This window comes from Arvicola amphibius, chromosome 3 (genome assembly GCF_903992535.2).
Source record: "Arvicola amphibius chromosome 3, mArvAmp1.2, whole genome shotgun sequence".
Classification (NCBI taxonomy): Eukaryota; Metazoa; Chordata; class Mammalia; order Rodentia; family Cricetidae; genus Arvicola; species Arvicola amphibius.
The window spans coordinates 10,379,790-10,406,226 of NC_052049.1; the positions used below are offsets into that span (position 1 = coordinate 10,379,790).

At 48.4% G+C, this 26,437-nt stretch overlaps 1 protein-coding gene and 1 long non-coding RNA gene across 2 annotated transcripts in view; one reads left to right on the top strand and one right to left on the bottom strand.

The window, feature by feature from the left end:
• Positions 1 to 26,437, bottom strand: part of Ankh (ANKH inorganic pyrophosphate transport regulator) — a 137,344-nt gene that overhangs the window by 7,156 nt on the left and 103,751 nt on the right. Inside the window, exons 5-8 of the mRNA XM_038323387.1 lie at positions 23,944 to 24,114; positions 22,011 to 22,145; positions 19,650 to 19,742; positions 16,052 to 16,147 (exon numbers count right to left, since the gene is read on the bottom strand). Coding sequence (XP_038179315.1) covers positions 16,052 to 16,147; positions 19,650 to 19,742; positions 22,011 to 22,145; positions 23,944 to 24,114 — 495 coding nt within the window. The remainder of the gene's footprint in view (positions 1 to 16,051; positions 16,148 to 19,649; positions 19,743 to 22,010; positions 22,146 to 23,943; positions 24,115 to 26,437) is intronic.
• Positions 1,571 to 13,405, top strand: LOC119810069. Its single transcript, XR_005284711.1, has 3 exons — positions 1,571 to 3,035; positions 3,946 to 4,418; positions 10,581 to 13,405. It is a non-coding gene; the product is annotated as an uncharacterized LOC119810069 (long non-coding RNA).

Below are 26,437 nucleotides of genomic sequence, written 5' to 3' on the forward strand. Positions count from 1 at the left end.
ACCAGTGAGATTACAAGAGATTTACACAGAGTGTGCAACCAAACAAAGGTTAAGAACACAGCTAATCCAAGTGATAAGACATGTTTAACTGTTTAAGAAAAGCAGGAAAATGATAAGACAATGACTGTTCAAGAACTAGGACTTGGCTATTATAATTTCCCATTGTATCATAGTTCACAATTACAGTCCACCCAAAGGATACATGGGGTGGGACTGGGGACATGCCCTTAGGAGCCGGCGAGGGGACAAGGCTGGAAAGAGAACAGATGGGGCAGTGGGCCGAGACATGGTGCTGGAACAATCCTAATGGAACCAACTTGAAATTTTGTGCCGATTTAATTTTAAAAAGTAATAATGTAACATTAGAGGATAATGCTCACAACATGCCACTTCCACCAAACACTCCCTTTTCCTAAAATACGAGCAAGCCTTGTCTGAAATAAAACTGAGTACACGAGAAAATGAGCGCAGTCACATGAAAACAGAATACCGAAATCTTCGGCCATGACATCATCATTTACGCTTGGGTAATTTCAGGTTCATGGAGTTAGGCTGGCCATAGTGAGATATTAAATGTAAATTAACTGTAAATGTCTGACTTTATACCTGCGATGGGCATTTCCCTGTGGCTCATCGGCAGCTGGGAGAACATTCTGCTGGGTTGCAGCAGCGGCTGTGCTAACCCTCAGTCACAGTGCCTGCTGTGCAAGGTTTCCCACCCATTCGGACTTTCTCAGATCTAGCGACTTAGAGCTTGGGGACTTCATTACTTGAGTACCACGGACAAGAGGCCTGCCACCTTTCCCCACTGCTGGCTTCCAATAGTGTGATATTACTCACGCCTACAGACCAGGCACGGCAGGCAGCAGTTTCAAATAACTCGTGGATGGCACCAAGTATGGTGCTGGAGACAATTTATCTCCCAGTCTATATCACATCCCACAAACCGATGAAAGATCCCTCTTCCAGGGCTGCTTTATGGTCGGCCTTAAATATTTCCCACAGCAATCAGGCTATAAACCAGCCCTCAAATGTGCCCCAGATCTTTCCTAAATGAGCCATTCGGTCTCCTTAGTGGGGAGAAGGTGAACCAGAGGCCATATTCTGCTCAAGGCTCAAGCTTCCCAGAGAATCATTAGTTTTTCCAGCTCTGTGCTGCAGCAAGGAATGAACATGAGATGCCGCCTCAAACTCGGGTTGCAATCTTGGTGGGTTTTGCAAAATCACTGTAAAGTGGCTCTTAAGTCACAACACACAGAGGTAAAGGAGGGTGTTACTGCACGTCAGTGTCTGGGAGCATGCTTATGCCGCAAGCGAGTGAGGGAAACCCTCTGGCCTTCCCACACGGATGATGCTACTTGAAGCCTTTCCTATCCTTTAGGAAGTGATCTGCTCTCCAGAGGAGGGCAGATAGAAAGCGTGCCCCCAGAGTCGTCAACCACACACATATGCAGGGTCTACTTTGTCTCTTAGGACACTGAAATCAAAAGCTACTACTCTACCTACCAGAAGGCCGTCAAAGGGCAGGGGCTGACATTTGAGGACACCTCTTTCTCCCTCTCCTTGAAGGTTCAGAAGACAGGGTCTTCATGCTTCCAGTAAGAATACAGTGTGTTGCCTTTCAAATAGGCTTCCACAAGAGAATATTTGCTGTGCTCTCTCGAAAACGGCATGCAAGCAACTCAGAAACAGAAGGACACCTACATGCAGGTCATGTCCTAGCCTGATAACTGGAGTCAGTGTTTCAGAAAACAAGACTTGGGAGCTCACTCTGCAAGGGGTGTTTTAGGAAGTGTTATCCTACTGAGTTCGCCTTTCCCCTAGTGTAGTGTTAATTCTCAACATGCCCCCCAGTTGACCATGACATGCTGTGTTCTTCAAATATTTGCAGAGGCCAGTGACATTGACTTTTCCAAACCAGAGTGGAAACTTAAAAACCTACTGACAATGGCATGGTTTGTGCCCCAGGGGAGCTACGGAGTTGGATTTTCTGCCGCAGAGTTTGCTGTCAATGTCGCCTCATTGGGAAGGAGCCTTCCAAACAGAACAGCCCCACTTGTGCCCAGATCTTGGGTTCTCTGTTTACCGTTCAACCAAAGGACCTAGAGCTACTTAGGGAAATGACCCAACCTAGGACTAGAGCTGGGAGCGTGCAAGACTATCGCCATCAGGAAGATCTATAGTGCCAGGAAGCAAGACAACAGGTCATGTCAAGTGGGCATCAGAGCCACTGGAGTTCCCAACAGCCAAGATAGGAATATGAGCAACACAATAAAACAGCCTTGATAATAACCCCAAGCATAAAGCCAGCATCCAAAAGCCCACACTGATAGAAACGAAAAGAGACAGAGGGGACACAATACACTTTCCAGGCCACTCGTGTGGGCTGACAAAGGACAAATCATGTTGCTGCAGACAGAGAGCTGCCAAACATCATTACTGGGTCACCTGATCCAAGTCAAGGTCAAGTATTGTTAATAGGATTTGAGAAGCCAGCTGTTCCCCACTGGCATTTCAATTCAGAACACACAAAGCTACTGTGGGGGAGGGAGAGGTGTGTCCATAGTTGGGTGTCCTGAGCCCTCTGCTCCACAGATAGTGTCGCACACTGATCTGGTTTTTGAGTTTCCTTAAGCTGATGGTTCCACAGGTGAGTAATTCACCGGATTTTCTCCATGGCCTAACAACTAGAACTAGCAGCCAAGGAGAAATTCTGATCTCCTGAAATTAGGAAAAAAGAAAAACGCACACAGCTGTCCTGAATTAAAATACCTGGTCCAGGGCATCATTGTTATTTAGAACATTTACTAGAAAAAACAGATGTGAAATTGGGCTGAAATCCCCCACTGGGGGCCAGTGTTTAAAGATACAGAGCAGGAGTTCAGTTCAGGAGGTGTTAGCAATAACTGGTACCGAGTCCTGGCCGCCTGGGTGTGAATTCCAACCACTGTTTCTTTGTATTTTGTTTCCAGGCAAGAATGCCTCAGCACCTTCATCTTCTGGATGGGATGGTACCTACCCCTTACAGGATGCCTGTGAGTACCAACGTCCTTAGAGGACCTGTGTGCTAAGCTGGGGACTGGTCCACCCTGACACATAGGTTTAACTCTGGAAGGAAATCAATGCTAACTGCCTTTAATGAGAATGTTTAGCTGTGGACACTGCACTTCTGTGGGGCTTGATTGGCTTGATTCATCACTGTCTGCGTCTACTGTCCAAGTCACTTCCTGGGAGTCCAAAAACATCATCTAGATATGATGAGATCAGAACTGATTTCATTTCCCTGTTTGTATTCGCCCACAGTTTACACAAGGAATAATGAAGAGAAAGGATAGTAGAATTTGGCTAGGCAGATAAGGGAAAAAAGAAACCCCTAAAGAAAAGTGGCCAGTTTCTTTCTTAGCCTCCTCGCTGGAGCCCAGAGATGTCAGGAAAGGAATATCTAAGCCAAAAATGTCTCTGGTTCTGTCATAGACAAAGGCTTGAGAAGGCAGTAAGGGGTCTGTTGTTTCCTTAGCATTCCCAGGAAAGCACACTAAGGCTGCAACTAGGCGCAAGGAACCGGACTGAGCAGCTCCTCCCTCCCCTCTGTCAGTGAAGCCTTATTAGGCCACAGCTGTGTGGCTAAGAGCCCTCCCCTCCCTGGGGTCCTCCTGCACAGCGCTGCTGCCGCTGCCGCTGCCTTTTCCTCCCTTAAGTTCCCTAAAGTAAATGAGTTCTTCCTCAAATCACCCCCACCCCCGTGGCCTGAGAATTTCATTGCTCAAATTCACAGGACAAGAAGCCAGGGTGACTTCGGTGGCCACTTGGCTTCCAGGATCCTCGCCCCTCAAACTATACACAACAAAAGCAAAGAGACACACTGTCAAGTTCAGAGACACATCGGTATTCCCCCACCCACCCAAACAGTTTTAAATAAAACAGACCCTGTTCCTATCTTTGCAGGAAAATGGGTCTTCACAGACGTATCTTCAGGGACATGAGAAGTCATGTTTGGGAGGGGCGAGAGACTCAAAAGAAGCTGAGGGCTCAGCTTCAACAGCCAGTGTCTTGGGTGCACATCTCAGTTCTGGAGGAGAAAGCCATGCTGTCTTGCCAGGGCAGAAATGCCTAGTAACGGTAGCATGCGAAAGTAACCAGAATGACTGACTTATGGCAATCAGCACACCCACTAAAGGGTGACTTCATGAAAAGACCACAAGAGACAGCACTTGAAAAGGACAGTGGGAGAAGGCGGCTTTGGTACAGGCACTCCACTGGGAGAGAGGACGTAAGTGGGAAAACCCTGGGAGGAAGGATGACCGACAACAGGTACAGAGTGGAGAGAAAGCATATGGGAAGATGCTGACGTTGTACCTGACAGTCTCCATCTGGCCTGCTGCCAATCACAGCTATCACATGTCTATCATGAATAAACGGTAAGGAATTTGATGCTACTATTTCATTTTTTAAAGTGTATTCTGGTAAAAATAAGCATCTTCAGATATAGTTTTATAAGTTCATTTGTCTTTTAGTAAGATGAAAAAATCATTCCTCTGACTGAGGTTTGATGAATTGGTCAAAAATCACATATTTCCTGAGATCTAAGACAACCCCAAATTCTTGGTTAAGTCACAAAATCCTACTTGGAAGAAAGATGACATTTCAAACAGCAGGGGGTGCCATGCACCAAGCACAGAGAGGGTACAGGGTGTCTGCCATGTGCCTGCTGCTCCACAGGCTGCATCTACAGAATGTTTGAGTCCAGTTCTTACCAGATCTGAAGGATGTCTAGCAAGCTCCACACCCTAGCTTCCGCAGAGCTTTTCCTTGCCGACTTAAATAAACTCAGAATTTGAGGCTGAGGGAGAGGGGCATAATGCATGCTGATTCAGTTCAGCCAGAATACAGATGGGAGTGTGTGGTCCAACCACAGGAATGTACCTCACTGTGGCATCAGAGTGGATAGGGTGGTAATTTAGATTCTGTGTAGTTTATTACAACTAGGATGTTGTCTTCGGGGCTGGGGAGATGGGTCAGTAGACAGAGCTCCTGCTGTCCAAGACGGAGATCAGAGTTATATAACAGCCCCCCACCTGCAGAGCTGGGGATGCCTGCTGGCTACCTGGAATCTCAGCACTTGGGAGGCAAATACAGGGGGATCTCTGGTTAAAGCTGCCTGACTAGACCAGCTGGGACTGGCTAGCTCCAAGCTCAGCAAGAGATACTACCTCAAGAAGTAAAGAACCTGCTGGGGCAGCACTAATCAATGCTGGCTAGCACTTGGGAGGCAGAGGCAGGTGGATCTCTGTGAGTTTGAGGCCAGCCTGGACTACAGAGTAAGTTCCAGGACAACCAGGGCTACATAATGAGACCCAATCTCAAAAAATACACAAACAAAAAACCTTTGGAGCTGGAGAGTTGGCCTAACGGTTAAAAACAGTGGCTGCTCTTCCAGAGGAGCCAAGTTCAATTTCCAGCACCCACATGGTTGCTTGAAACCATCTGTAAGTCCAGTGCCAAGGGATCCAAAGCCCTCCTCTGTCCTCAAGGGCACTTCAAGCATGTGGGCCCGGCCATACATTCAGGCAAATACTAATGCACATAATATTAAAATAAAATTATCTAAAAATATAGAGAATAATCGAGCAAGACATTTAAGGGCAAACTCTACATAAACACACACATACACACATCTGCAGACATCTGTGCCCCTGCACATACAAACACACATAATACATAGACATAAAATGCCAACAAATTTTGAGAAAAAGGAAAAAAAATGTTAAAAAAAATCACACCTGTCTCATAGTAGCATAATATGCTTGCCCACCTGTCTTTTCCATAGCCCCGTGGATATGCGCAGTCTGTGATGCAGAGGGCTTAGGGGCCAGTTCTAATTGTTTAAATGTTTCCGAGTCTCTCCAACAAATCAAACTCCCATATCTACAAAAGGTGCTGAGTTAAAAAGCCAGGGCTTGCCAGCTTCCAGAGAGCAGCATGCGGGGGAGGGGAGTGGTTCTGTGGGAACAAACTCTGCCCGGTCACCTCAGGCCAAGAGCTGTCCATGCTATGTCATAGTCCCCATACAATTCTGGAACAGTGCCTCTGTCACATCTCCTCTCAGATGGGGACTTGGTCCCCTCTCTTTCCAGGATGCCCTACAGCACGGGAAAGAGCCCCATCCTGTGCCTTGGTATGAGAAAGCTGCAATCTCTGTTCATTTACCTTCTGCCCCATTCCTTCCCCCATGCACAAGGGAGTCATTTTCTCCGGCGGGATAATGGGAACAATGAGGCAGCAGTCTCCACCTCGTGGTGCGGGGGAGGGGCGGACGGCAGAAACAAAGGCTGACACAGGCAGCCTTTGTTCTAGACAAAGGGTCAGCATGGTACCAAGGCTGGGACGTGGCCCAGCACCGCCCAGGACAGCTGAGTGACAGCTGCACAGGAGGGTGGTTTAGCCACAGAGAGGTAAGACTGGGTCGTGCATAGGCACTCAGCAGCTAATCTGGACAAAGAGGCCACCGAAACAAAACCACTGGCAGTGGATTTTAAGCTTTAATGACTTGGGTGTTGCCATTTTTTAGTTTATGAGGCCTCAGAAGAAATAAGCTTTATTGAAGGGATGCTAGGAGGCATGAGGTGGTCCTGATGATGTGGCATGAGGTGGTCCTGATGTGACCAGCATCATATGGGAGACTCTACCTAATGAGCAAAAGCAGCTGACAAAATGGGGAGTCAGACAGCCCTTGAATTATGGCAAACAGCTCTGAGACAAGGATACTGAGCAAATAAGATGCTGTGTTGACCCTGACCCTAGCTTCTGAGATCCCAAACTGAGCAGTTTTTCCCTGTGCCTCTGTATCTACCAGTGGTGTGTGACTCAGACGTACAGGCAGACATCAGGTGCAGGTGGCTGCCTGACTCTCCGAGGGAATCAGCCACCATGAATATCAGAATGTAGGTGACCTTGCTGCCTTGGAGGTAAATTGGGGGTGCAGAGGCAGAGCTCCTACGCCTTTGAATCCACCGAATCCACCAGTACTAGACCACACTGAGCCTACCAATCAGCACTGGAGGCAATCTGTGACTCATGATGAGGGATCACGTGTCATAGGGAGAGCTAATAGTGCAGATCTTCAAGTTGCTTCTGTGGTTCTGTCTTTTCTTCCTGGGCACATCTCTCTGAAGTCTGAAATTCTAAAGCTCTTGGATTAAGATCTTCACAGTACCAAATGCCATCCTCCTCAGGTGCCTTCTGGCATCGGGGCTTGACAGGCCAACTAGCTATGGAATGAGTACAGGCTTGGATTGGCAAAAAGACTGGAGGAGGGGCCTCTATTGGTGCATGGCTGCCCTCTCCTCTCCAGGGGCTGCAATGTGTTCTCTATAAACTATTCAGGCTGGGGCACCCTGCAGAAACAGTGAGGACCAGACTAGTTCTCTATAAACTATTCAGGCCGTGGCACCCTGCAGTAGCAGTGCACACCAGACTGGGCACAGAACAGACTTAAAGTCAGAAAGGGCGTACACACAGCATGAAGGGATTTGAAGGCCAGACAGGAGGGATGTGGAGCATTCTGGGATAATAACATTCAGAGGCTCAGATCATGCTGTCGGCTTACAGAGAGACTTCCAAGTGACAGCGACTTCAGGAGATGCCAAGAGCTGGAGCCCACTAGGATCCCAAAGGAGGATTCCAGGAGGGGCCAGTTCTGGACTGCCAAAATAATACGGCTGCCTGGATCTTACCAGGCTTGGGCTTATTCTGGTGCCCCATGGCTAATTAAGACCTGAGGTCTAAAAGTCAAAGGTAACTTAGCCAGGTCAGACCTGATGTTTTAGAATAGCTACAAGAGGAAAAGAAAACTGTCACAGGCTGATAGGTAAATAGGCTCTTGCACATCCTATTGCCATTTACACAGTCCTCAGGACAGTCCTCCATGACATCCTGAACAACATGCTGTGAGAAACAGTTTTGATAGTTTATAGCATCAAATACTATATAACATTTGTGTTTAGAACAGGAACTCAGTTATTTTAAAAACCTCATCTTGTAAGACTTTTAAGCAAATTTCTAATCCTCCTCACCCAGTACAAATATACAAATCCCACTGCTTCACTCGAGGAATTCAATGGCCTGGAGCAGGGACCCCTTTCCTATTCCTCCTTCATTGCCTGGGCTCAGCCATCCCCTGAGTTGGAATGAGAACCAGATGACCGTTCTGTCGTGGTGAGTGCTCTTCCTGCGCACACCCTCTGACCAAGAGCAAAGTTTGCTTGTCCAGACATTGCCATTGGAGTGGCTGCTTCTCTGTGACCTGAGCTCATTTCTAAGAGCACCATGTCCACTGCCTTCTTTCCTTCATCCTTTCCAGCTCCTCTTTATCGTCAAGGGACACACCCCAGGACCCTTTGTGGATGTGTAAAACCATACACAGTGCTAAATCCTATATACACTGATTTTTCCTTGTGCCTATATACCTATCAAAGAGTTCAATTTATAAATAAAAAAGCTGGAGATTAATAACTAATAATAACACAATATTATAGTATATTGCAACAATTCTCAAAGCATTCCACTATACTGTGCTCAGCCCTCCTGTGATGATGTGGGATGATAGTGATGGGGTAAGATCAATGGAGGTGAATGACACAGGGCTGTAATAATGCAAAATCACTGCGATGTGGCATCGAATGGCAAGCTGTCAGTGGCATTCAACCTCACGCGCAAAATGGCCACTCTAAGTGATCATCCAGTTGCTACAATCTAGTACCAGAAGGATACAACTCAAACGGAGGGAAGATGTATTTTGGCCACAGCTCCAGAGGTTTGAGTCTATCACAGCTGGGGAGGTGTGGCAGAAACAGCTCCCATCCCAGTGACCAGGAAACAGAGAGAGAGGACTCCCGCATGGGGAGTTCTCCCAGCCCAGGTCACATGCTGCCTAAACTCAGGACAGGTTTTTGCCCCTCCCTTCCCCATGGGAGAAACACTCTCAGACACACCCAGAGGTGTGCTTTAACAACCACGCAGGTGTTTCTCAAGCTCCTGCAGCTGACAAGGGTGAACTAGACAGTGACTAACAGGCCTGTGAGACGCATGCAGAGTGGTAACCCTGGACAAAGGGCAGATTCGCGTCCTAGGCAAGAATGAACAAGATGGCATGGGATTTCATTATGCTACCCAGAATTGTAGTTATAGACTTTCTGGAACTTTTCATATGGTATTTTTGGGCTGTGGTTGACCACAGGTAGCTGAAACCACAGGAGGAAAAAAATCTGGGTAAGGATGGACGACTATGTTTTATTTTTCTCTCAAGTACCTGTTAGTACCTGGAGTAGGAGGTGTAAGGACCACCCAGAGATAATATCCGTGCCCTGATTCCCCACGACTACTAAATATATGTTCTCTGCTAACAGGTGTGATTAGATGAAGGTGTCTGAAATGAGACCATCCTAGTGGGTCCCAAATGCTTGTTTCTTGTTGAGGGTCCGTGCATTCCTCAGCCCATCAGTTAAGATCCCCCCTCTAAAACAGAGAGAGGTTCTGGCTGCTCTCAGTGACCGGCAAGCAGGTTTTCTTGTCACCGATCACATATGCCATTTTTCAATACAGTGGTTCTTTGGGGCCTCAGGAGATCCCCGAGAACAATTGCATGGCATTGGACAGGCGATCTATTTGATCCAGAGCCCTTGAAACAGAAACTCGCGGAACAAAGCCCAGGGGACTCCCATCTCCGGCCTGGATTCTAAGAGTAGCTGCGTGCGGTCATGCTGAGGCCCTGGCAGAGCAAGCCGGACACCCCTTCTGCTGACCTAAGAGGGTGCTTACTGCTTCAGATCATTCCTGAGCCAAAGGTTCACTTCAGGAAAGGTTCCCTGTGGCAAGTTAGCATCTGGACCAGATGCTCTGGATCTTTATTGGGCTGGTTTCACCCTAAGCTTATTTGGAAGTTTTTGAGATAATTCTTTTGTTTGTCTCTTTGAAGTCTAATATAATCCAGGCTGGCCTTGCACTCATTATATAATTGATGAAGACCTGAACTTCTGACCCTCTCTGACTCTGGAGTGCTGGGATTATAGGCATATGTCACCGTGCCCGGTTTATGTAGTGCGGGGCATCAAAGGCGGGGCTTTGTATGGTTAGACAAGCATCCTACCAAGTGGCCATATCTCCAGCCCTATATTTCGTGGTAAGTTTCTATATAAAAAGGGCTGGCTTCAAGCTCATGGAGTTCTGCCTGTCTCTATACCACCATGCCCAGCAGGATAATATTCCAAAGAGTTGAGATACTTTCAGTTTTGCTGGGTCCCCGCCTGCTCCATACAAGGCAATCAATCTGTTTCAGGATCTCAAGAGGAAGAGAAAAGATCTCACAGGAGCAACCTCTAACCTGAAAACCCTGACAAAAGACAAGCCAGGCAGCCCGCCCCACAGTTTCTCTGACATTTCTTGGGGGTTATAGGTGGGGTTGGACCCAGCTGTGTGGGAGCTGAGAGCTGCTTCCTAAACATGACTCCCATCCATGTCCCAGGGTGGGTTTGGTTTCTGTATTTAAGTTGATCTAGTAAATCCCATTTTCCCCATGGTTACAGAGCATCTTCAGGCATGCTTCCTGAAAGGCTGCTTAATTATCTTCCTGCTTCCCTGCTCTGTGACAAGCCAAACGTTTCCTGGTCCAGCCACTTCTCTCTAGGACTTTCCTGGTCTTCAGTGCTGAATTGAGGACGGAACAGAGCCTGTGTGGTAGGACTTGGTAAGTAGCACCATGCCTCAGCGGGTGATATAGTGGAATGTAATCCCCACTGGGGGGTGTTAAATGGTTGGATATATAATCTGACTGGTCAGGTGGAGCCTCATGGAGGTTATTACAGTTAGAGGGGACCCTGGTTGGAGAAAGACCAGACCCATGCATAAATATTTGAGGACCCTGACCACAGAATCCGGAGACAAAATAAGTCTCCTTTCATTAAGACTTATTAAATTTGTGGACCACGTCACCAGCAACAGGACACATACTAATAACTTTTGTAAGTTTCAAGGGGTATGGAAAGGAGATAGGGGTTTTACAAGGACCCAGTCGATGTGCCCTGAATTATTCAGTTAACAGAAAGAACAAAACCAAGCAGAGTTACCTGAACCGAATATTGGTGACTGTTTCTCTCAGATTCTCCCAAACTACCAGCAAAGACACAGCGAAGCTCCTAAGGGTAGCCAGAGCGCCATCTGTAAGCCGAATGTTTCTCAGTGGACTCTAAAGGCAGGTACAGCGCTACCGGAAACCTAAGTGCTTCTCAGCAAATGTTTTGCTTGCACTCGCAATAAGACTTGGAACAAGATACCCGAGATGTCTTAGGTCACTAAACAGATGGAGAGTAAAGTCTGATGAATCAACCTGAAAGACTCCTTTCTCTTAGGAGCACCAGGAGGTTAGGTTGTTAGGGCTACAGTGACCGGAGGTCCACAGGTGGACGTTTCAGAGCAACAGGAGGGGACGGACAGTCCCCCACCTGTGAGGCTGAAATCAGGATGGGTGACCAGGCCTCTCTACAGCAGCAAGACCCATGATGACACACCAGCTTTCCACGTCTGTGTCCAAATGTCCCCTTTTATCAGAGCCTCAGGGACAGATGTGGAGCCAAGTTTGCCAATCGGATCCTAGACTCCATTTCCAAATAAGGTTGCCTTTTTGGTGCTGGGGTTAACGCTGTAATGTATGGACAGACACCATCCACCCATGACAAACAGAATGGAAAATTCCAGGTGGGTTCACGGCCTCCTTCCCTCCCTTTTTATTAACTGCAAAGGTGAATACAAAGTTTAAAACCTGGCAAGGGAACCTAAATCAAATACTGCTTTCTGCTTCAGGTCCTTGATTTTACCGAGGCTAAGACACTTCTTTTTGCTTTTGTATGCACATGTATGTGCAGGAAGACTTGTAACTATAGAAACACAAGTCAGAGGTTGATCAAGGGTGTTTCTCAATCATTCTTGACCTTACCTTTCTTCCCGCTCTGAACCAGAGCTGGCCCATTTGGGTAGACAGGCTGCCCTGTGCTTCTCTGACTCATGGGATCTAGCATTGGAATCTAGCTAGCATTGAGACAGTGTTGGGATGGCTGGGTAGGCTGTCCACTGCACAAAAGTGCTCCAGTGACTCCACTTGCCAAGGTCCATCTGGATCAGTGCCCGTGCCTACTGTGTACAAAGGGGCTCCAAGGCAGCTGAGTCTGTATTTTGTACAGATTCTTTTCCACTTCTTCTGGAGCAGAGGGGCCCCATTCTTGGCACCAGCTCCCCAAAGCTAAAGCAATGGGAAATTCAAGAAGAGAAAAACCCAGTGCTCTTCAAAGGCCATTTGTGAAGTCAGTCGGAAGCTGGGCCACTGTGAGCAGCCGAAGCTGTTAGGGCTCCCTGATTATCACAGTTTGTTACAAGCGTCAGAAAGCGTTCAAAGGAAAAGGGATCCTCAAACAAGTTTTGGGTTAATGAGTGAATCCAGTAAATTTAGCAGCCTGATTCTTGGCTTTCATTGAGTGGCCTGGGTCCTGGTAACAGGTGGTCTGTTACCTTTCAGAAATAGTTGTCCCCTACTCACAGTGCTCCTGGGGAGACACGGGCCACTTGGTCAGCAGTTTTTACCTCAGTCCAGATCTAGAGCCTAGCAGGAACTATGATGTCCTTCATGGTCATATATGTGGCAGGGATTTCCAGCTCAGATAGCCAGTTCCTTCCCCAAGGGACATCTTCCTCACTGCCTACTCCACAGTTTCCTCCCTCACATCCACAACACAGTCTATCCAGACAAACAGACTTCTGGGACACACTAGTTACCCCAGGATAAACACAAAAATCAAAGCAACATGGCTCTACATGGCTCTGAAGGAAGGTCCTGGCAAAGTGGGCACTGCACGGATGGCCACCTGTTCTTTGAGGTTGGCTTCTTATCTGGATCACTGGTCTGCAATACAGCCTCTCCTGTATGGTTACAATACAGCAGGCCCCGCGGAGAAGCCATCCTTTGAGACCACTAGAGTGTACCTCTGCTCTCTTTTCCTTAGACGGCAGCTTGATAGCCCTAGCCTACCCCCTCCCACAGCTTGCTCTTAAGGCCTCATCTGACAATCTTCTCACTTGAACTGGACCTTTTAGATCCACTAAGGCTCCCGAACCTCTCCCTTATCTCACTGGATCAGGCAATTTCCAGACCATGCCGGTGTGTGAACTGTGATCCGAGGGTGAGCAGCAAGATGCGAATGAGTCACAAGAGCAAATACTACTTTTCTGCTCTTTACACGCCCCCCAATTCATGACTTCACAGAGAGCAGGAGCCACAGACACAAGAAATGACAACTGCTTTGTTGACTCCCAGGTTGTCATGGATGGGTTATGTGGCCCTAGAACTACATCACAGACCTGCTTTGTGAATGTCAGATGCCAAGGGCACAATAAATGTGCAAGAATTGACGTGTCATGTGATTTTTAAAAGGTACACACACACACACACATGCACTGACAGATAAAGGTTCAGTTTAGAAAAACCCATGTTCTATGTGTCTTTTAGGGACAGTTCCTCTAGCCAAGATGTTAGATCAACAGACTGAACTGATATATGGACAACCGAGCCACAGATTCAAATGCTGTAGCTTTTAATGTTGAAGAAACAGTTCCCTCAAGCAGAGCCAATGCTCCTGTCTGGAGATGTGGGGAAGTTAATGGGACAGAATTCCAGGAGGCTGAGCTCTATTCCATTGCTGAGCATGTGGACAGATCGCTTATTCTAAGTTGTCTTTTGCTGAAAACTAAAGGTTTTAACTGTCCATTTCCAATCTCCTCCAAACAAGGGCTTCCACATCCATTTCTAAGGTAGACATACTGAGCCAGTTTTACTTGCATGTTTCCTTGATCTGGGATTAAAATAAGAAATCGGCATCTGCCGGGGACAGTAAGTATTTTTGCAGACCCTGCCATTATTTTAAACCTGCTGAAGATCAGTTCTGCAGAGATTCAAATTATTGGCCACGATCACCTTGAGAAAGGCCTGTCTTCACACCCAGGGTGGCCATGTTCTCCCTACTCAACTCCAGCTACAAGAAGGTAAGTCCACGTGAGAGAGGACAGCCTGGAAACCCTGGCAGCTGAGCCAACGACAGCCCTGAATTGACAGCTCTCCACGTAGATGAAGCTGTCCCAGGACCTGGCTTCAAGTCAACTTTTGACTCCAAGTCATTAACAGTCTCCAAAAGCTGAGGCCTGTTCCTGGAACAGAAACTTCTCTGGTTTTTTCCTAAAATACCCTTTTGAGCAGTTTCAAAGTTGTTCAGTGTTTTGCTAACATTTTAGGGAACTATGGAAAAACTGGCACACCATAGGAAGAAAGGAAAAAAAATGCCAACAGGGGAACAGGTCGCCCGGGGTCACTGGTCAACTCCAACCACAGATGTGATCAGAAATTCCCTCCTAGCTATGAGCCTTGGGTCTAGTGTGTGCCACCGCGTCTCATGGAGACAGGTGGCTGGAGGGGTAGTGGTGGTGGTGATGGGTGCTCAGGATATGGTGTTATGACTCAGTGGGTCCAAAGGCTTTTTGTGACCGTATGTCTTGTGTTGTGCCTGTCACACACTAGAGGTATTGGACCACATATTAAGCTGTAGGTTTTGAGTGGACATTGGAGGAAGGAAACACATTCTGGGCCTGCTTTTCAAGGACAATCGACACTGCTCATCCAGCTAAAAGGTTCTCAGGGCCATGGTGAAGGTGGCAGTTACGGCCTTCCTAGTCTCAGCCCTTTGCCCTCTGTACTGGTTGTTAGTGACGGCTGTGTGATCGTTATATAGTAGGCATAAATGGAAATTAAGTTCCACAGGATTGTAGGAGTAGTACAGCCACAGGAACAAAGGAAAACCGAGCTAAGTTCAAAGGCGCCATATTCTTTAATCCCTTAGCAATCACACAGCACAGCTACCGTGTAAATTGGTTTGCTTTTCCCTGCCTTTAGTAAATGTTTAAACTATCAATCTTAATTTGTATTGTGTGTCTTTTGGCTTTCACAGCCTGAGCCCTTTCCCTCATGTTTTCTGAATATTATCTTCCATGTGGGAGCTTGGTAAAGATACGTTTACTTAAGAACCTACACCCAGCTCCTGGAAGGCAGAGGCAGGCAAATCTCAGTGAATTCTAGGCTAGCCTGGTCTATATAGTGAGTTCTAGGCCAGTCGGGACTACATACATAGTGAGACGCCACTTTAAAAAAAAAGATTGTGTACCCAGAAACCAACGGCTGGGTGTTGTCCGTTCTTATTCACAACAGTATCCTCTGTATTATACAAACATTTTGCAACCCAGGAGAGGCCCCTATAATATCACCAAGTAAGTCAGCTATTATCAATTAGTACAGTGTCATTAGGAAAGGAATTTCTACTAGAGAAAATAAAACAATACTTGCTACATTTGGGACAGGGCACTGGTGTTTACAAAGTTGACTGGAAGTTTAAACGATTGATCGGAAATTACACAGTAAGAGAAGAATACTGGGTTGGGGGTATGGCTCCAAAACCGTGAGCTCACACAGCATATGCAATGCCCTAGGTTCAACTCCTAGAAACACAGGATGCCTGAAAACTGAATAGATGGATGAGACAGCATCTATTATCCAGCACTTGGGAGGTGGAAGCAGAGGCTCCCTTGAGGCAAGCTGGTTAGCCACACTAGTTGAACCATCAACATCAGGGCTAAATGAGAGGGGGGTAAATAAAACAGAAAGGGGTTCAGGAAGGGGCTGTTCACACACACACACACACACACACACACAAATAGAAAAGAGTTTTATTCAAATTAAAGCTGCCTTTCTTGATTATGTCTATGATGGGCCTGAGAAGCAATGGAAACACTTTTCTTCCTACAATGGTCTTGAACAACAGTCAGTCATTAATTAAGACAGCCAGGTACCACAGTACAGAATACAGGAGTCCTTCCTCTAAGATGGCAGTCTCCCTCTTTGCGAACACACCCACTCACACTGAGAGAGCGAGCGCGCACCCTCCCCACATCCCCACTCTCTCCTTACCGTCAGCGACAGGGCCATGCAGACGAAGGTGAACTTTTTGATGTGGGCCGAGGTGACCGTGCTGCTTGTGTTCGCCAGTTTATTGCTGGGGTTATTCTGGGAAGACAGAATGGCAGCGATGACAAGGCTGGGTTATCCTTGGCTGAGCCCCCGGGTCACAAAGAGCACCTTGTTTTATTTGACGTGCCTCAAGTACGGACTTCAAGTGACAGCTTGGAAGATGGCTGTCACATCGGGTCTCTGAAACAGCTGTCAGGTTCATGCCCAGAAACATTAACCAGAAGGAACTCTGGGCTCATGCAATCCTCTGCCCTTGGCACCAGGCTGCCAGCTCACCCCGAAGGGCCTTGGCTCTGAAGCCTGCTTCCTGACTCATGTGTCCCCTTTTGGCTTCGGCAGTCACTGAGCCTGGCCACCAGGGCCAGTGTCTCCTTAAATGCCACAGCTCACTGACCTCTGGGGTCCTTTCCTCTCTACTGAAGGAATAAAGCTTCCCCTGAGCAGTTAAAGGCCCTCCTTGGGCCCCAGATACATCATCCCACAATTATTTCTCCCCCTGTATCCCAAACAGGGCTCACTCTTCTGCATCCATTCATCTATCTTTCTTCCCTTTGTTGGAGTTCCTGGATTTCAGAAGACCCCCCCTCCCAAAAGCCCACTCCTTGCCAGCCCATCTGCTGGGGAAAGCCTCTCTGTAACTGTTGACTTACAGACAGTTTCTTGGCCTCACTCCTGAGGATACTGGAGCTGTATGGGTGGAGAATGTGCCCTATGCACGTCTGAGATTAAATACTGCCTGTCTTGCCCACTCTCTGGCCTAGAAGCACTTTTCCGTCCTCCTTAAACAGACGAGAATCTCAAAGAGCACTGGCTACACCGAGCTGTAAGCAAATCCTGTAAGCAGGTAGTTCATGTATTCTCTCACTGGTCACCAAAAAGTGCGGAGGAAGCCTGATGAGGCTGCCACAGCCAAGCATGCTCCTAACCGACATGAGGATCAGGCCTCACTGGAAGGAAATCAAAGAAGAACCCTGCTTCGTTCTAGATCAACTTAGCTCCAGAGTTGGGGAACAAAAACTATCTGGGATACCTGGCACCACATTAGCTTACGGGGTGGGGGAGGGAGGTACAGTATAAAAATCAGGTAACTGCACCCAAACACGCTTAGCCCATGCTGATGGCCAGTGTGAGGACTCCTGCAGGGCACTGTAAGAAAGCGCACGCGCGCGCGCGGACACACACCCACACCCCTCTGTAGGTACGGTTGAAATGAACTGGCCCACCAGCATTAGAGAAACAGTTCCATCTTCCTTGCCGGGTGAGCTCTCTGACAGACAACAACCTAAACAGAAAATCTGCCCATAAGGTTTATATTTAGCCAGAAGTGCTACAATGTTAAAGCTCTTTTTCTAGAACCCACAAAGAGGTCCAAGACGCCACCAGTGAAGGCAGGGAATGCTGGAAGCCCACTCAAGGTGGGGAGGGGTCTAAGATTTTGTTGGCCAAATGGCATTCCCAAACAAGGCTTGGGATTACTCAATGGAATGTGTGGAAACAATGGGAGGTTTGAAAAGGATCCCAAGCAACTCCAGGTTCTGGCCAGAGGTAGGCTCATTAAACAGAAACTCTCTTAGCTTCTAAAGTCTGTGATTAAGAGTTTTAAAATAATGTTTCCCTTGGGTGCTCCTGCTGAAGACACACAGCGTGGGATTGTTAAGTGTTATTATTATAAGGTAGGGAAAACCAATTCCAGATGGGACAGTCCAGCCAAGAGCTCACCCATTTCAGCACCCGCCTTTGTCTTCAGACGTATTGTATAATCTTACTCACCAAAGGGAAAACTAAAGACCGACATCTGTGCTGGTTTTCTAGGACTCGCTACACGCCTTCCTTGAAATGAAAGCAGTGATTCTATGTATAGCTGGCATCAACTCACTAAACAGAAGGCCTCTCTCTTAAAGCGGCCCAGAACTTGTGCAGTCTCAGGGGTCTGTCTGAGAATCAACCAAAAATACTACCCAGGAGAAACTCTCCAGGCTGGTGCTGCATCCAAATGCCTGTAACTGGTGATGGGTGGGAACCAATGGACTGCTAAGTGAGGGCCACACCAGCACAGTCACTAGCCCACCGCGTGCCAGGGTACCGGGGAGGGACCCCTGCAGTTGAGAGGAAAGGCAGACTGCATGATGAGTGTGTGCACCCGAGAAAGGAGGGGAAGGGAAATGGAAGACTAGCAGGAGGCTGGCAGTATGGAAGAATGCTGTCATGGGAGGTGAGAACAGTGTGTGTGTGTGTGTGTGTGTGTGTGTGTGTGTGTGTGTGTAGGGGGGTGGACTTTGTCTAGACTTGGGGAATACCCTGGGCTTAGGGAGTGACGTGGGGTGGAAGGAGTTGGGTACCTACCTCTCCTGGAACCTATATTCTACTAGTCTGGCCTTCCTAATCGACAGGAGACCTTGCAGAGCTGGGATGCTGATTGAAATGGGAAAGTTTTAAACAAGCCTGGCCATGTTTGCGTGACTTCATGGGGCTTTTGTGCCCACAGGAAGCTGGAGTGAGGGAGCCGGTATAGAGACAGTTAAGAACCAGAGCTCAGCTGACCATTTTTGAGCGGTGGAAGACCCTGGCCCTGGGCTTTTATCCCCAAACTCACTGGGCTCCCCTTGGATAACAGAAAATAGGGGCAGCAGCAGCCCTGAGCCACTGCTAGGAAACACGAAGGCAAAACCCATAGTGAGTGGCAGGCTCTTCGTCCCTCTTCCATTTTTCTCTTAGAACATGACATGCCTTTATACATGAACAGTATGCCTTGCTAGCTATTTGCTTCCGAGCAAAGGGCTGTAGGTTTAAACAAGAGAGGTGTGGTGAAACAGACATTTACTAAATGACAGGCAAGACAGTTCCCACAAGCCAAAGATGAGGTCAACAGGGTTAGAGGCCTCCCTTTGAGGGGCCAGTCGTTGCAGGAGGGCAGAGCGGCTGGTATGGAGCTGGAGAGATGGCTCCCAGCACCCTCACTGGGTGGGTCACAATCACCTATAATTCCAATTCCAGGGGATGAGATGTCCTCTGGCCTCTGAGGTCACCTACATGCATCTCGTGCACATAAAACTCATACAGTGTACACACACACACACACACACACACACACAAATACATACATACACCTTAAAAGGAAACCTCTAAACAGACAGGAAATGAATCTTGCCACACAGATACCGTCTGTGCCTATCTACCTGCCACAGAACAGCAGCCACGAACCTGTGGGCTCAAGCCCTAGCCTCATACCCCAGAGCCTGGGCATCTGCTGCAAAACCCACAAGGCACGGCATCGACTAGACAACAATAATCACAGGAACAAAGCCCATCAACCTAACTTGGGGTAGGGGTTATTGACTGAAAATACTCATGCACGAGGAACAATGTGACCACAGGAATAGCAATTTGGAAAAGCACCACAGAATTTGCACTAAGGCAAGCTTCACTTTCCTCTGCTATTCTCGGAGGTAAAGGTCCAGGGTTTCTCCACAGAGACCCCTGTCCATCAAGTGGCAATGTTGAGAAGCGTGTTTCTGACACCATGCCACAGAAGGCTCACCTTGTCAAAAGCAGGATAGACAGCACGGATTTCTGTCAACCAGCCATATGGCATGTGACCCACGGGGTAGGTAGCTGTCAGAATTGCCACTGCCTGCAAGAGAAGAGTGGATGCTGTTAGTGTGGGCATCAGCAGGAAGCCCTCCGGGATCTGCGGGGCCAGGTGATAAGGCTAATGGCACATCTGTCCGTGTAGTCACTAACCACAAGATGGTCTCAAACAGAGTAAGGATGAACCGAATGAGGATCAGGCAAGATCCCCTGCAAAATGCCAATATCTCAATCCAGTTTCCTCAGGCTCCAGGATCTTGGCTCTTTCCATTGGGCCTAACTAAGCTCCCGAGTCAATCACAATCTCCTGTGGTGTTTTGTGTGTGTGCATCGTATGCACGTTTGTTCACACATATGTGTTACATGTGTGGCATGAGTGTATGACACTGCGTATCTTCCTCAGTTGCTCTCCACCTTACATATTGAGGGAGAGTCTCTCCCGTGAACCTAGAGCTCATTCATCCAGTTAGCCTAGCCAGTCTTCTCAGAGCACCTGCATCTCACCTTGCCGTGCTCTGGGTCGCAGACAGATGCTGGTAATCCGGACTCTGGTCCACACTGAGCTAGTCCCTCAAGCCCAATATGGGTCCCAAAGCAACCCTAGGAGCAGAGTCTCAGGTCAGCCGCACTTCTCCGCCTGCCTGCTGTCCCTCAGGGTGGTGGACAGGGTGGTGGACCCGTTTGTCTTTCCACCTCAGCCCATTTCAAGCCACTCAGTCCCTGGGGCCCAACTCAAAATTTTAATTTAGCAAAACCAATAAATATCCCATACAGGAAAGACTCCTGACAGGTTTCCACGAAAAGCGTTTTCTTTTCTTGCATGAATGAAAGGGAGAAAAAAGAAAATTTGGCATCGATGGCCACACTCTGGCAATTAATGTTTTAACCCACTGGTGAGAGAGGAAGTCTGGCTTCATTTGTTTCCACGGACAGAGCAACTGTGCCCAGCACAAAAGGGAAAGATGCCGTCCACAGTTATGTGAGAAAACCTGGTTTGGTACAGTGTGGCATGGCGTGGTGTGGTGTGGTGTGGCATAGAATAAAAGAGCATCATGATTAGGCAGACCTAGCCAACCTTCCCTCTTCCTGTGTGAGATGGGAACGCTCTCGCTGTTGAGACTCCCATCTCTGCTTCTCCACAGAAACGGCACTGGTAACGTTAATCACACAGGGCTGATGGAAAATGAGTCAAATGCATACAAATGCTTGAGACATAAGCACACCATCTAGATACCACTGGCTTTATTTCCCAGGAGTGGAGCTTCTATGCCGTGGCTGGCAACTTGGAACTTCCTAATACAAAATCTGCCGTCTTTTGTTTAATTTATGGGGAGGTGGAATTCTAGCACATAAGCAACAGGGGTTCCATACCTGGAAAATCAGTATTTGACTGACAAAGCTGCTGTCCTATAACAGCCGCCCCAGATGGCATCTGTGACTCGGATACCAAAATCCAGGGACACTCGGGGGCCAGAGAAAGCATTTTGCTTTTGATTTATAGGCGTCTTCCCCAGCCAGTAGGAGCTCTTGCTAAGCCATGGAAACTGGCAGGGTGCTCTGGGCCAGGGAGCTGCTGACAGCGCGTGCAATGCCAGGTATAAACAGGAGGCCTTTACGAGAACTCACCAGCCTTCCTGAAGGACCAGTGGTGCCGGCAACAGAATTAATTCTCCAGAAGGCGATGGAGGAGGAAACAGATGAAGTCACTCTGTTCACCCCCAGCTCAAGAGAAGGACGGATGAGTCAAGCCTTTCTGTGACATGGCAGCCAGTTTCCACATGCATTTCTGCAGCTCTGAGTGAGCACACAGGAGACCCTCATAGGGAGGAGGGCTTATTGCCAAAGAGGCCACAGATGGCATGGCATGTGTGCGACACTGGCACAGGGGAGATGAGGCTAGGCGGGGTCACCACAGAGGCTCTGGGCAATGCCGGAGCTCCTACAAGGCATGTCCCATGATCCTTTGCAACAACAGGAAAGAAGCTACACGACGACACTATAGAGAAATGGAGGACCTTGGCAAGGAGGTCAGAAAGCTAGAAGAGTCTCACTATCCCAGCTTCTAGCAGGTTCTGCCTGTGCCTTTCTCTCCTATGCCTTAGTTCCTCGTGTGGTAAGAAGGATGACGCAGATGTTTTCCATAAGCCTCAGAAATGTGAAATTTCAAAAGTCACCCAGCCATGGCTTCCTTTGTCACTGTCTCATGAAATTTAGCATTTTAGAACCGCTTGGGCTCTGGAGGTGATGTGGAAATAAATCTGAATCATTTCCATCCCTCAGCGTGTGCCCGCATGCCCACAAACTGTCCTACCTCTGTAGCAGCAGAGCTGCCGCCGAGGTCCCGGGACACAAAGAGGTTGACAATGGGCCGACTGATTCGCTGTGTGGCCAGGATCAGAGCCAGAGGCCACCAAAAGCTCAGCATCTTCCTTATGGTTGCATCGCCCTGGGAGGAGAAACAGAGGTCAAAGCTCAGTCGGTTCCGGAAGTAGACCGGAACATAGCCTAAAATCAAAGCTTGGCTCCTTATGCCAATCAACAGTACTTCATTATGCTGAATAACAACATATAGAAAAGCCTCTGTAGACACGCCAAGCTTAATTAAAATTAAGTGTACAGTCGTATTAGAAATTAATTCAGACAGCTGGCAAGCTACTGAGAAATCAAAGTACATACTGAAGCTCGATAGATTCCAACTACTGTTTCCCATATGCGGAGCCAGCCTCCACACGAGGTCCTCCCAGGACCCGAGAGGCAGGTTTCAAATGAGTCTCTGTTTATGTCATCACAGTGACTGGCGACAAGCCATGTCAGTAGGAGTTAACTCTGAGCAACAGAACGCTATTATAATCTACTTTGGAATCAGTCAATATATATAAGGCAGGACTATTTAGCTCAGCGGCAGAGATTCCCACCTTCAAGGCCTTCACAGGAATCACACACACTGAGCAGAGCCGTAGGTGAAACAGAAGCACAGTAAGGGGCTAGACATGTCTAGGACATCTACGGCCAAGCTGTGCGCTGCCTTCCAAGCATGGCTCCTGTTACGCAATTTTGGTTTTGTTTCTTAAGAGGGTTAAGCGTTACATCATGGGACCATCTCAGGCATTTTGATTTCTTTCCCTCTGCTGGAGGCTGAGCATTGAGAGAGAGGTTGGTCATATCAAGGTAATTGTGGTGGCCAAGTGCAAATAACTAGGCAGGGTGTCAATGGTAGCTTGACCTGGGATGAGGTACGTGATCCACAGAATTACTGTCATGACATGATCAAAGCATTGTGTGGTTAATCTGGGGACTGGGGGTGGAGTGTGGTCAGGGTTAGACATGGTCACTTCTGTCTGCCTTATAGCGAGAGAAATGATGCCTACTGCACATGAAGAGAAGCAATCATGCACACAAACCCAATCCTGTTCTTAACGAGATGAACAGAATACCTTGGCCTCCTGTGACAGGTTGGCTGTTCTACTCTTACTGGATTCTTACTTGACGCCTAAAGCCCAAGACAAACACAACGTTCTCCATGGAGGCTTCCTACACCACATGACCAAAACTGGAGGCCTCTGGATTCCTTGCAGTAGAGATGCTGTTTTGGACTCACCTAGTGTTCTGTTCTGTTTTGTTTTCTAATTGTTGCTTCTACATTGGTTTTCCATATCACGCTATTGTACCTAAAGCTCTGCTGAGTCCCTAGAAGGAGCCGGATTAAGATACTGGGACTAGCCAGTGCAGAGAATAGAAACAGAGCCTGGGGCTGTGCTATCATGTTAAAGACAATGAAGCATGGACATATAGGTTCCATAGATCCAAAAACTTTCTGGACCATGAAAGAGGTTACCATGGAATAAGAATACAAGGAGGTCATGGGCTGTGTTACCCATGACTTGACACGACACACAGTCTCCTCATTTGGCCAGGAGGAGGCTGAATGGTCACTTCTACTAAGATCATCTTCAGCTTTAGTGTTCATGATTTCTCTGATGGCCTACCCTCAGAAAAGCCCTAAATGCTTGGCCTTTGGGCTTAGCACACTGAGTTCTCATTTCACATTCCCTGGGTCTTGGACAGACTGTGGTTGAGCAGGTAAAGACCGCCCCGGGGCGGGGGGGGGGGGTTGGGGAGAGAGAAGAATCAAGATGGACAAGTATGACCAACAATGGCACATGTGTGAAAACCGGACGGTACGTTCTGTTAGTCTGTACAACGAGCGTGTGTTAACATTTGAAAAAGTCAACCGGTGCACGCACCCCCAGCTCTGGGCCGCTCCTGTCGGGGATGATGTCATGGATGTTCCGGTAGTAGCCCAGGCACAGTGTGGTACAGCGCACGAGCGCACCCATGTACAGAGACAGGATGGGGATGAGCAGCGGCTCCCGGCACTCCAGGTGGCTGTGAAGCAGGATGGCTACGAAAACAACCTGCGGGAGGGAGGGAAAACAGGCCAGGTCAGCCGAAGGCGGGGCCCATCCGAGCGGCCTGGCCGCCCTCCTGAGCCCAGCAGACTCTAGCCTGACCTCCTGGGACCCAGATGCAGATGCCTGGGGTTCACTGGAGGATCACAGCTATGAACCACAGCCGTGATTTTGCTAGCTCCACCACCGAGACTCTCTTAAGGATAAAATGGCCAAGTAGAAATACCTAGAAACTTTGGCCTCTTGGCTGCCTCACTCGTGGCTACTGGAGGCTTATTCCATACCAGAGGAAAAGGCTGTGGCAGCAATGATGTACAGGGCGGGACATTGACAGGCTAAAATTCACTGAAAATGCTGCTCCAAACACCACTAGAAATGATGATGGAATTCTCTAAGCTTGGACATGTATTCGAATATTAACTACAACGTGACTGCTGTGCCCATTTGTTTACTGAAGTTAGAGACCCGGATGTCTTATACGTGGAAGTAGCAGGCTTCATGTTTACCGTCCGCGAAACCGACGCTCCAAACCACAGTGGTGTATTTAGAGGCTGGATATGGGCTGTGTGGTTGGGTAGAAGTGACCATAGTCAGGAGAGACTGAAGCCACGATGAAGTGCTAATCCCTCTCGGATGGCTCAGTCTCGAAAGCAGAGTTTATGATGTATTAACCTCCTCATCCTGCAGCCGCCAGGAATGTGGCCAACCTCACCATTGGGTCCTTAGGGCACAGGGGACAGAGGCACTACACGGATGTGTGGCTATGAGCCAGCAGCCGAGAATGCAGGCAACTCAAGTAGACACAAGCTGGGGACGTGCTCACTCTATCTCATTCACTCGGTCTCACACATATTTGTCATGCCAGGAGGACACTCTGGACAGTAACAGGAGTAAGGATGCCCACATCTGTCCCCATGTGGCTTCCACCTGAACCAAAGGCAGTGAACTGAAAGGTATGAAGGCTGGCAGGAAGAAGCCATGCTAGGACACAGTGAATGGGCCAGAAGCTTGGGCCTTTGAGGCTGTGGACACGATACCCATACTCAGCTAATGGGTCAGAGCTCCTAGGATACCCTTTTATGCAGGCGTAGAGCGGCACAGCCGTGGCAAGCTTCCCATTTTTGCCATCTTCACTGTAAACCAGAATGCTGGTATGTAGAGTCTGAAACCTGGATGCATAACATGTGAAAACAGGAGGATCGGGGTGTCCTGTAATTCCTAAGCTGTCAAGACAGTTCTGCAAGACGGAAGCCTGAGGAGCAGGACCGTGGAGGAGGACCTGAACGAGGAGAGGGAAGACACATACCAAAGAGTAGGGAGGGGTGAGAAGATAGCACCCACACAACAGAAGGGTGACGGGTGTGTGGGCTTGGTAGGGGAAACCCCAAGGCCAAGGTGGAGATGCTGTCAGTCTCCCCCTGAAATTCTAACCAACTGACGCATGTGGCCCAGCACTGGCCACCGGCCTTATGTCTTCACAGCACACCACATCACTTACCAACTCAAAGTAATACTTGTGCACTTTGCCTTCCAGTCCAGAATCACAATTCTGAGTCTGTCACGGCCACCAAAAGCATGTCAGATTCTATTTGAAAGGCACCTGCTGTGTCAGTGACGAGGGCGTTCCCAGAGAAAGAATGTTCCCTGGTACTCAGGGATAGAGACAGTCCCAGACTGACCTCTCGAGGGCTGACATTCTAGTGGAGGGGACAGATACACTAATCAAACAATGGGCCAGTGAGCACCCACTGTCTGTCATGCAGAGTAGCCGCGGGAGGCAGGGAGGCATCTCTGCTGGGCTCTGCCTGAGCTGAGCTGAGACTGAACAGACGTGGGAGGAGCAGAAAGGAGGAGGGAAACTGAGGCAGGGTATTCTTCCAAGTTGGATCTGTGGTTGGTGGACTGTGGACCAGAGAGCAAGGTGGGAAGAGAGCTGTGCTGGGGCTTGACAGGCAGTAGGATTTGTGGCCTGCAGCCCTTCCTTGGCCAGCATTAGGAGTGAGAGTTTCAGGTATGCCTTTAATCAGAGGCTGAGGTGGTCAGGAGTTCAATGGATAGGATAACCAACCGTGGCAGCAACAGGAACAGGAGAGAGCCAGGGCAGCTGGGTGGGGGTGGGTGAGGAGGCTGTTCAGCACTGTGGGTAGGAAGGGGTGGTTCCATCAGAACAAGTGGCAGCAGCAGAGAGGGGCACAGCAAGGGGAAGCGATGCTAGGATTAGAGTATAACCCTTCGTGACAAAGGGACACGCTCCCAGGTGGCTCCTAAGTTTCTAACCAGATGATTGCACTTTCCGATTTACTCAGCAAAGAGCTCGCTGCAGAAGATC